Source organism: Acartia tonsa, chromosome 2, assembly GCF_053477335.1.
Source record: "Acartia tonsa isolate MP-2025a chromosome 2, ASM5347733v1, whole genome shotgun sequence".
Taxonomy (NCBI): Eukaryota; Metazoa; Arthropoda; class Copepoda; order Calanoida; family Acartiidae; genus Acartia; species Acartia tonsa.
In genome coordinates this window covers 36,989,881-37,002,309 of record NC_137261.1, presented here as the reverse complement: position 1 = coordinate 37,002,309, position 12,429 = coordinate 36,989,881, and the positions used below count along the sequence as shown (strand labels likewise).

At 30.3% G+C, this 12,429-nt stretch overlaps 1 protein-coding gene and 1 long non-coding RNA gene across 2 annotated transcripts; both read left to right on the top strand.

Annotated features, from left to right (window-relative positions):
* The first annotated feature begins 7,301 nt into the window (after positions 1-7,301).
* LOC145311726 (uncharacterized) lies at positions 7,302-8,209 on the top strand. The gene is made up of 2 exons (XR_013876770.1): positions 7,302-7,481; positions 7,813-8,209. It is a non-coding gene; the product is annotated as an uncharacterized LOC145311726 (long non-coding RNA).
* Positions 8,210-9,705: 1,496 nt separating this feature from the next.
* LOC145311724 (uncharacterized) lies at positions 9,706-12,429 on the top strand. Its single transcript, XM_080150694.1, has 6 exons — positions 9,706-9,897; positions 10,139-10,242; positions 10,558-10,664; positions 11,161-11,233; positions 11,598-11,679; positions 12,244-12,429. Exons 1-6 carry the CDS (start codon positions 9,798-9,800, stop codon positions 12,342-12,344), a joined length of 567 nt encoding a protein of 188 aa, XP_080006820.1. The 5' UTR covers positions 9,706-9,797; the 3' UTR covers positions 12,345-12,429.

Below are 12,429 nucleotides of genomic sequence, written 5' to 3'. Positions count from 1 at the left end.
AAGAAAACTATTTCAAGTTCACAATATTATATTCATGTACTGTCTTAACCATGACACTTTGGTTAAGTGTGACTTCCGAATTTGCGGGAAGTTTTTGAGATCTTAGTTTGACGGACAAAAACCCCCAATACCAGGAAATTGTAAATAAGGAAATTAATTTCGATCTTGAAAAACACAAAGCTTCCTCGGAAAGAGGTTAAGACATGTACATTCCTTGTATAAAGTAGTAATTATTTTATATATTTGTCCATTAAATCTAGCTGACCACTGTACTTTACCAATTTAGTTCTCCTTTTTAGGTATTCTTTACATTGGATCCAAAATGGTTTTGTATTATTTCATTTATAAAAGATTCGGGGTTTGTTTTTGGTGTTTTCCGCCCTGTACCCTCCTAAATGGAATGCAGAGCTCCTATAGCCTAGAGGCGAACTAAATTTAGATAGAATATTATAATATGAATATCCTCATCCTGGTTAAACGAGAGATAACTCTTGTGGAACCTTGTAACATGAACAGACAGGGATGAATATAATAAAGAAATGAATAAAACAAGGATGACAACATCCATGAAAGGTAAAGCAAACATGTTTACTTGTAAAATGTGAAAACTTTATAAGCAGAAAGTCAATTTAAAAGTATAAGATTTGTGCAAAATTACGAAAATACAGGGTTCTGTTTAAGGACATAATTGCATTTTGGGACTTAGTTACAGAGATTATTCGTTTAAAATAGTGTATCTTGTTGTCCTAGGAATCATCGTTCCAAAATTAAGATGAATACTATACAAATAATTGTTGTCAAAAAGTTTCTAAATCGTACTTATTGTTTAAGGACTCATTTTCCTATTCTAATAATGCTTAAATTGATTAAAAGAGCTAACTGTGCCGGACGTACAGACTCTAATCATATAAAAGGCTTTGCTTATAAAAATGAAATTAACGCTATAAGAATGTACCTCAAAACAACTTTAGTGGCTAGTTTATGATTTTTTAAAGGGAAGGTTTGTATTGTCGTGTATAGTTATGCTTTAGATTTGTTTAAAACAATTCTTTTTATTTTATTCTTTAAAATACCTTTCCCTGTGCAACTGTATGATAGAAATGACATGACATCAAACAATAATTTACGACAAATTTAGCTTATCTCTCATTCTTAGGTCATTTTTATTTACAGACAATATTAACAAAGACAAATATTTTGAGAAACAAAAGCATCTAACTCACTTTTCTGGAATATAACTATTTGTCATACATTTTAAGGTTTTATCCTATTTTCCTTTAAGTTTAGTGCTTCATAGTTCACCAAAAAATATCTTTAATTTAAATTAAAAATTTACTGATTGTTAGAGAGAGATAATTATATCTTATTCATCTATTTTATCTATAAAAAGATTAAATATTAACGTTGGAATGACATTTAGTGTATATTTATTCTCGATTAATGCACGTAAGAAAATCTTACAAAAGGTATATGTACTTACCCTCTCTCCATTTTCCCATTATTTGCTGTATAATGATCATTTTTAATTGGTGATTAAAATATTTTCTCGTATTCATTCGAATCCGGTGGATAGGAACCGGTTCTCATGCATACGAAAAAACTATGTCTAGCATCGTATTATATCCAGCTTTCTACGAATATAGAAATGTACAATTATAAGATTAAAACCAGTTTTTTTAGCCCCGAGGTGCCGAAGAAATAACTATTCTCTTTAGGTGCCATTTCAGTCCACTAAAAATTAAACGGTTCTTTAGTATCTATCCGACTGAATTTGTGGCTTAATACGCTAAAAAAATTTAAAATAATTCTTTTACTTTAATAAGAGATATTAAATTACATAAAATTAATTATAATTGCCACATTTTGTATTCAAATAAACTTTTAAAACTATTTCAAGTGGCTTCGCATTATTTGCTGTATTTTTAACAAGAATAATAATGTCAAAAATAGTATCAAACATACGAACGGATATTATCAAAGAAACAAAAGCCGTTTGTTTTCCTAGTAAAAATCATTTTGCATTTTAAGGATAGAAAAAAAAGATAATAATTTACCACAAAACAAACCGTCCAACATGCGTATTAACTAATTTAGAGCGCACAAAAGAACGTAAGGACTATCATATAGTAGAGAAGCTTCGCTCCTAACGAGATTATTTTAGCTATGATGCTTTGGAATAAAAGGATGCACACAGGGCTTGCAAGCTGAATACTTAATACTTATCTTTGAAAAGACGCCCAGCGGGGTGGACTATATAGAGGGGTTGGAGGGAGCTAAAGGAAAATGTTTAGGAAATAGACTTAATATATAAATAATGGATATAAGGACTATAACACTCCTGGTATTTGTCGTTAATAGTTTAAATAAGGTTTTAAAACAGTTAAAATAGTACAGAATCTCTGTTAAACTTGAATGATGCTGTGTCATATACATATAGATACGGACACTATAATGTCGACATAAATATTAGACAAAATAGCTCCTAAAAAATGTATAATCGGACACAATCGAAATATTTTCTTAGTTTTAAATGAAAAAAGAGAAAGACAAAATCAATGTTATTAAAATATTTTGAACATAAATAAAAACATTATTTCGAGGAAATACAGAGTAAGGGGGCTGAAAACTCTATCTAGCTCTTTTATTAAAAAGATTAGCTCATAGTTTTGTGTCGCAAGCTTATTTGTATGTGGGACCCCCCTGAGACAATCTTTTCAATTCGCAAACTTTTAGCTCAGTAGGGTAACACAGTAATATTCAGTTCCAAAGGAAATCAGGAACGCGGGGAGGGATATTCAAAATTTATATTGGACATGGATTTCAATATAACAAAAAATCAAATCTGACCAAAAATACAAAAGATATGTTGGAATCAGGTAACAGCACCTTAAAAGCAGTCCGACAGACAAGGACTAGAAGTCTCAGTCGTCTATCTGTAATAGGAGTTGATAAAATTCCGTGTCCCGCATTCTATTCGGGCTGACAGACAGACATTTTGACTTAAAGGATAGCTTTGGTAATAAAAAAGAAAAATTCACGGTAGATGTTGGATTCTATCAATAGTTTAATTCTAAATAATGTATACTTTTTTATTTTTAGGGAAGTTTCATCCCTGTTTCCATGAGGAAATAGTCTTGTGGTGTTATATAATACATTAAAATAGATTTTGTCTCACTTCCTACTTTAAACTCAGATAAGAAAGCAGGGATCCTAGGGGATAAGACAATGAACAAAATATTGATTAACTCCTAAATTTATGAAAAACAAGATTACCTTTCAAAGATTTAAATTACCTTGAGTTTTATAACCCAAATAAGATTCAATAATGTTACAAGCCAACGAAAGAGGTATCTTATGGGGACCAATTTAATATTCGGTCTCATTCCCTCGCTGGAAAAAAAATATCATTCTGTCTTAGATAGGAAAGGGTGTTTAACATTTACTTGTGTTATCTAATTAAACATAAAAAGATAAACTTTTTTATTGAAAATTTTGAGGGTCTAATATCTTCTATTGCAAGACCTTTCGTTGCACTATACTGGTCCGAAAGTCCTAACTCATTGTTTTTAATTTGTGTCTTAGTATAATATTTCATCTACTACCCTAACTATAATTGGAACGCATCCGGCATAGTAGCAGTGGGTAGTCAATCAAACTCCAAAGTTTAGATGAATTCAAAAAGCACAAACAAATAATAATGAGAATATTGAATAAAATCCTATATGAATAAAACCTAAAATTCCCCATGCATCTTAAGTCGTCTAATCCTTTATGTTCCCAGAAATAATTTTGTTTACTCTCCATCTTTATCAGGAAAAGTAAGGAATAAGACAACGGACGTTAAATTTGTATGCATCCACAGTGATGACAAACAAAATTACCCACCCTGTAGATTAAATGGGAGCATACCAATCAAAATTCAATAAAAGTACCCAAAGTTTTAGAGCAAATGAATAGATATAATTTAAAAAATTTGAGTAAATCAGTAATTTAAAGTCCAATGTTTCCCTGATGTTTATTAATATTAAATATTGAATATTTATTTTCTCATGCTTTCTCAGGAGAATTATTATAGGTTGGTGTGCTTCAATCGATATTGTTATCCTTGTTTAAGTAACCAAAACACAATTTTTTTAATATACTACCGGCTGCTCTTTCAGCATTAAGGAGCGCTGTATTCTTAGGAGTACGAAAAATAGCCTAAAACCAAACTTAGATATAAAAATTAGATATCCTAAAACTATCCGGGAACAATAAAAGAACAAGAACTCAATCGGTTCAGTATTTATCAAAATCTGAAGCTAATGTGATTTAACTAATTGTTTTTTCTTCTGATTTATCTATTTTTCTCTATTTTGTTTCTCTTGTTTCAATCTCTTTTTTCTCCTTTCGCTTTTATTATGCCATCTCTCTTTTTATTTATCCATCTCCCGTTTCTCTTTTGAATCGTCTCTCTCTCTCTCTATCTGTATATATTTCTAGCTTTCTGTATTCTATCTTTCTATCTTTTTTATTTCTAATTTTTTCATGGCAGAATTTGCTTAAACTTTAAGCTACGCCTCTATGACTATTTTAATGCTTTTTTTTATCAAATTACAATATCAATTTCCTATCATGAAATCATATAGACATAAAAATTTAAAAATTGCATAATATTTAACATCTTGAATAGTATGGGCATGTGCTTGAAATATTATTTTAAAGAATATAATTTGTACCAACATTGATTTTAAGGTATTTAAGTGCCTGGTATGCGATTAGGAGTGCCTTCATTTCCGCTCAAAATAAAAAGTGATTTTATATTAAAGCCAAAATAATAAAAAGTTTTTCTTGTAATACTGTGATTGTTTTAACCTATTTCTAAATTTCAGTCTCTTGTCAGCTAATGTTCGTTTATTTGCTATATGGAGCTTTGCAATTACCTTATTTGATCATTTGATGACATAGTTATGAGGATCTATTCTGATTTAGCAGTTTTGTTTAACTTATTTTTTTTACAAAATTGATGGGACACCATGCGATTATACTCTAGTTAAACAATGTTAAAGCGTTGTTAATACTCTCAATCTCTTCACATATTTGAAAACCTTAACACAATAGAGCAAGAGGAGGGGAGTAAAGCAAAACAAGGACAGTAGAAGTCATAAATATATCAAGCAAGAGACAGAGAATGATTAAATTCTAAACTAAGGGTAGTAAATTTTATATTTAGATATAAAAATGGATCAACTGCTTAATCTAATGGCTTTTGCTTTTTGGGGTAGGGTACTATATGTTTTTATATAATTCTAAATTATGTCGTTAGAGCTGGCAGAATGAAAATCATAGCTTTAACGTGCAAGTCACTAGAAGCTTGAGGACAAAGCTGTTAATGATAGAAATTAAACTTAAAAGTAAAAGTTAAAATTAATGTAATAAAAAATAACCATACTACACAAAAACTTCATGTCCCTAAAATATTTAATATAATAATGCGTAATAAAGGTGGTGGGGGGGGGGGCATTGTGTATAGAGACGCTGCGCATCTTAAAAATATAATCATTATAAACTAACATACTATTCAAGTGGCTTTAAAATAGGGGGTCTAATAGCTATAGAGCCAGCTGATATATTTCCATTCAAAGTCTCAAATTATTTTAAGTGGCGAAGCTACTTTATAACTAGGGGTGTAGACGTGCCTACGGACAATCATGGTCCTATTTGGTTCATATCTATTTTTTGCATAGTTTTCTGTCTAATTGTGTTTTTATTTAGCCGTTTTATAGATCATATACAACACTCTAAATTTCTTTCTATAGTTTTTATATTTTTTTTGTGGTAAAAACTTTCTACAATAAGGTATTAAGTAGAATAATTTTAGTTATGTAGACAGCAGGGATAGGAGGATAAACAATGGTATGAACAATTTTGATATAAAATTCATAGGAAAGAAAATATTGTATAATTCTTTGCTTAAAGTATAAAAAAGAGCAGCTTTTTAATTTTACAGAATTTAGTTTCATCACATTCATATCACTGTGTCATAGTAAAAAATGATCAAATATGATACTATCCTTCATCCCAGATGATTAAAGTATGCATATCACACATGTTCCTCACAAGTATAATAAAAACATTAGCTCAACCAAACAAAATTTGTTCTGACATAGGAATTAAACGGTCTTTATAATGTATACATACTTACATTCACTCCCAATAAGGATATATATTCTAAATATCAAATTTTTCATATAAAGGGATAAGACAGCTTCCCCAAGACTTCCGAAAGAAAAAGTCCAACCAAAACCCTCACTTTACACCAGCAAAAAAAGTTAATTGGAAATAGTATTTATATTGCCTTTAGTTTTAATTCAAAATATTTGAGATGAAAATATTGAATATGCAAACAAAATTCATTAAGTCTCTTTAATTATTTTCAGATAATAAGAAAAATGAAATAGAGGATTAACTCTAACTCAGGGAGTGAGGGGACAATTGGCTGTTTATTACACCATTAAAGTTTCATATTAAAGTTTTCTTATTCGTTGGCTTACCAACTTTGGAAACTTTAGTGAATTTTGACTGGATAGTTTATTAAGTTGAGTGTTCAAACGTTTTAGTCACTTATTTTATTCTACAGAAGGGGATATTTTGTGGATCAACATTTGAGATTACATCAATTTATCGGCCATTGTCTTATACCTTAAGATCTCTGACTCAAACTAGAATGATTTGACCGCTTGCAACGCGCAGTCCTAAAACTCCATAGAAAACTGTTGTATGAAGAACAGAAGGAAAACCTGTAAATTAAAAAATTTGTTTGGGAATAAATACGTATAATTATTGTCGAAGAAACTTTTTGCAATCTTAATATGGTAAATTTAGCAATACAATTCCTTCTAACAACTTTATTTATTGTCTAATTTGAAAAATTGATTAACAAAATATCGCTCAATAGTTGTCTATGGTTAGTGAAACATACATTTGACCGCCATGAACGCGCTACCATCTCAAGCGTTTCTGCAATTCAATAATTTGAGTTTTTGCTTAATAATTCTGTGTTTTTATTGTTTTTAATCAGGGATAAGACTATGGAGATAAATTGATGTACACCTTCAACTATAATAAACAAGACTAAAAACATTGATAGAAATGTTTTTAAACTGCAAGATTTTATAAACCAAACAAGATTCATTAATTTATACCAAAAACATGTTTAGCCAACGAATTTCGATATTTTGATAAAGGTCAACACATTTCTGTGGTTTTTCAAAAACATAATATTAAAAATCAACAATGAACCAAATTTTCATAAAATTATTAGTCCTAATTAATCTTTTGAGTTATTTGTAAAATATAATTATAATAATGGGAAGCAAATTAAATAGATTAAATGTTTTTGCCTTGATTAGAAAATCTGTGAGGAAGTTCCGTTTAAGAAGAAGAGAGCCTTCCAGTAGCTGTTTATGTTGTCAAGAATATATTCATAGCTCTTCTTTAAGGTAAGACTATTTCATTTTTTTATCAATTTAGTTTCTATCTAATTTAATTTCAAAAATCAATAAACCTTTATATCTAAATTTTTACATTTGTCCTTCATAATTAATGGTTCGTTTCAATAAAACATTATTGTTTTTAATAATGGTAAGCAGAAAACAAAATTTTTGCTTGAAACATTTTGTTTTGCGTATGAAAGATACTTCCTATATTAACCTTTTTAGCAATACAAATTTAACGTAGGAAACTGATACTAATGTTTTAAATGGCAAAAAAAATAAAACTTTTTTTGCTCATGATACTTCTATAAGATAATTTATATTTATTCAATCATAGGTATGCCACACCAAATGAAAACCATGTTGATGATGACTTCCAAGCTGAAAATGAAAAACGGCGTTTTAAGAACTCTATTTGGTAGTCTGATTATTGATATGCAACAACGCTCAGCTTCAAATGCAAAAACTTGCAGCTTTTGAGCTACGAATACCTATTTTAAACCTATTTATATCTATACCTGTCCTCTATGTGATATTCTGTATTTTTATGTTTTAGTCGCCTAAAATATTTTTATTTGCTAATTATTAATTATTATATGTATTTTATTAATATAATAAAACAAATAAATAAATGTTTTTTTTTAATTTAAAGAAGAAGCTACTCTATGTTTAAGTTGATCTATAATTGCATGCATATAAATAAACTATATTCATAGTAGGGAAACTGTTAAAAAACAAGGATGACAACATCCATAAAAGCGAAGCTCTGAAACAGTAGGACAAAAGGGCATTAACACTTAAATGGTGTCAGAACTAAATAATCAGAATATAAATGTATAACACTCGAAGCAAAATTGTAAGTAAATTTGTTGAAAAATTGCTGGATGCGGAATATGTTTAAGGACATACTTACATTTTTAGGACTTGATTATAGAGTTGCTTTGCTTTTAATATTGTATTTTCTTGTCCCAGGAATCAGTATACCAAAATTCAGATCATTCGGATAACTGGATCATATAAAAATTTGTTGTTAAAAAAGTGAAAAAATCAACATGTTGAAAATGGACGTACGGACATTCTGGTAACGATTATAGAGTTGCTACGCTTTTTAAATTGTACCTAACTACTACAGGGATCACCATGCAAAATTTGAAGTCGATGGGACAATTCTAACGTGCCAAAATTAACGGGAAAAGCTATCCGTTACGGACGGTCGGACGGACGTACGGACGGACCGACCCTAATTATAGAAAAGCTTCGCTTTTAAAAATTACCTCTGTATGTAATTTTTACCTATTTTAGCATATGTTCAAGGTGTTTAATCTGTTCTTTTTAACCTTTCATAGTTTATTTTTCCTTTGCTTCCCTTAAACCTTACCTTACTTCGTAAGGGCGGGATTCTCCTTCATTTAAGTGATCATCTAGAAAATCCAGAGCATCATCCGCTTGTAATGGGATGCGATACTTTAACCCCCAAGGATAAAAGGTTAAGTAACTTTCAATAGACAACCAACCCTTTGATTGCACGACCTTTGTCTGAGAAGTCCCAATTGTGCATGGTAATGAGTTGCGCATGTTTAGGTGCTAAGGAATTCTCCTATTAACTATTTTTGTGAGAAAGCAGAAGCAGGAACCATTTTTAACGTCTTTTATGACGGGGTGTCAAGCCGAAATTCAAACTTCCCCGACTACAATCGGATGCGCTACGTGTTGAACCACGGCCGTGGGTTTGCTCCCCCGTATAGCACATCCATTAAGAATTTAATATCTAATTTAGCTTAATTTTGTTTTGTTGAAATGAAGCAATTATGAATCCTAATTAGTCCTTTCCTTATCTTTAAGTCTACGCAAAAATATATTATAAACATAAGATAAAAATGAACAGAAAAAATGTTTTTATGCAAAACTTTTTAATAAAAATATTATACTGTGCCACTTTTAGTAATCTCGTATAACCATTGTATAAATATCCTCTTCATTAAAATACATATAGGTTTAGTTTCAGCCCTAACCACGTTAAATCTAAGGACAATTGAAGTGGTTCTAACTGCTTTTGTGGAAAGCATTTTTAATGAGAGGGGTTTATTTTGGGCCGTTTCTCTTGGTAACAGAGTTTAATAGTTTTAAAACTGACAGACCTCCTGTTACTTAATAAATAGGATTTAAACTCCTTGTGTGTAATAGTGTTAAATATTTGTACAAATAAACAAACTTCAAATGACGATTATAAACATGTTTACTGAAAGATAGGACGAAGTATAAAAACACAACTCGCCTAATTTTAATTCGCACTTAAACAGAAGTTATTCAAGTTTAGAGGCAATGAAGGTATTTTTGGTACTTGCTGCTGCTCTGGCAGTTGTGTCTGCTAAAAGCTTTTCTCCCAGAAGAGTGAAGGAGCTTGAATATGGATTCTGTGACGGTAATAGTTAAATTATTTTCTTTTAAATCTTAGTATATACATTAACATTTTTTTACTAATTTTGATGCACAAATTCAGTTGTTTTTACTATTTATGTGCTAGGAAAGAATTTTTTATCTAAAAAAATTATTCTGACTTTTTACTTTTTGTCGTTATTTTATCTTTGTATGATAAAAACTTAAGCAAAGAAAGGGGTTGAAAGTAAGTTTGAATATATTATCTAAGATATCTTTTGTGTCAGGTGCCAACGCTGTTTTGGAGTTCAACACTATCTCTATTGTTCCATACCCTATCAGGATTCATTCTGGCGAGACCCTGACACTCCAAGTTATGCTGAACCTCCTGGTAGGTACTGACAGGTTTCTCCTGATTGTGCTGTGTTGCGTGTGTGACAAATTCAAACATTCAAACATTTTAGTAGCATCACAATATCTTACCTTTACATATATGATGCTTGATATTAATATGTAAAGAAAGGGGAATGCCTTGTGTGGTTAATGCTTATTAATACAAAAAGATGTTCAATCAAAAGGTTGGCTTTCTGGAAAATAAAGGAGGCAGTTTTCAAAATTGTTTGAATTTTGAGCCATTACTGTTTAAATAATTGATATGGTTACCCAAAAAGTATTGAATTACCATTAAAACTTTGATGTTTTTTAGGAAACCGTTCCCGAGGGTGTTCAGATCAGCATTAAGTTGAAGAAGTTGGGACTTTTTGACCTACCCATCCCTTGCATTGAAATTGATGGTCTTCACATTGGATCATGGTAAGTTTTTTATATCCAGTATGGCTCCGAATCTGACTAATTTCCGCTGGATTAAATAAAAATAATAGAATAATACACGGCATTGGTGTTGAAAAGAGACTAATCATAGAAAAACACACAGCTCAAAAATAGGAACTTATTTCGATTAGTAACATCTAATCCTTGTCCATCTACACAAAATTAACCATATTTTATATATTTATGATAAAATCAGATACATAATTTAAAAAAATGAATTATTTTAAAGTAAAGAAACATAAAAATAATAAGAAGCCCTGCTTTTGATAATATTTGAATTCCATTTTATAAAAATAAGTTGTAAAAACTACTTTTTTGGATGTTTTCATTCTTGTTTATAAGACATATGATTTTTTTATGCAACACATAAAAACCTTTAAATACCAGATTTAAGGCTTGGATGCCTTATTAGAAGTTTTTTTTGTGAAGAAAATAATTGTTTTCTTATATTGTTTTAATAGAATGTTAATTTTTCTAGTGATTATGATGGACAATCTCTGTTGGATGTTGGAGCTGACTTCCTTTGCCCTGCTTACTTCCCTGATGGACAGGTAAATAAATCTGATAGTCATTTTAGGTATGAAAAAGGATAAACAGATAGAGAAAGAGTATATAACAATTTTTTTTTAAAGTAATAATTGAATGACAAAATACCTTATTTTGAGATGAAAAATAAAATTAATGGATGGGGGTTAGTTTTTTAACTACTAAACCCTGCTTGGGTCCTAACTCTACGGGACCTATACTTTCAGTGCCGTAACCCTGCTGGGCTAAACTGCAAAAAATATAACCTAAACTAATTAAAAAACGAACACACGAAAAACTAACCCCCCATTATTTTGAATTATTTAAAATAGGAGGGGAGGGTTCTGTGCTCGATTAAGCATCTTGAGGTAAACCATCTATTTAATTTAGGAGTGTGTATTGCCCCTGAACCCTGGTATGTACGGAGGTGACCCATACGAACTTGTCTTCGGAGATCTTCCTGACATTATTGGTAAGATATATCTATTTTATCTTATTACAAAAGTAAGAGTAGTGTTAATTTTTTCCTCTGTATATGAATAAAATGAGTGTCATGTGAGTGTTGAATGTCGACAACCCCCCTCAAAAATTGTCCCATTTCCTTCAATTTGTTAATAGAAATTCTTTGATTCTTAGGCCTTCAAGTGGGGCACTAGCAATCCTTCTTACTACTATAAAATAACACTAGTGGGTGCCCTCTAGCATATAGAGGCTCTGTATTTGATTATTAAGAAATAGGTTAAAACTATACCAAAACTAAAATAGCCTAAAACCACCCTGGGCCCTATCTAATAGTGAACTCAATTGATTCTGCAGTTATCAAAATTTTAGTTCAGACTAAAAAAACCTTAATACTTTATATAATAGGATTTGAAACATTTTTAATGTGTTATTTTCTCGTATACCAGAAGGAAGAAGTGGGGGTTATAAGTGTTTTTTTTGTAATATAAAAGTATTTTCAGTTTCTGAAATATATCTTGAACTTGAATAATCTTATTAAACCTTGACTAAAAAAATCAATTTGTATCTTTTTCAGTTGACCTGTTGGCCTCTGGCAAATACGAAGCAACAGCCCACGCCTACCTGGCTGATGGAACTGAGATGACCTGCATCTACCTCAGAGCTGAACTTGAATAAAATCATTGAATAAAATCGCCCAAAAACCAAATAAATTGTAAAAAATGAACTTTATGTAATAAAGAATATATAAATTTCAAGAAAA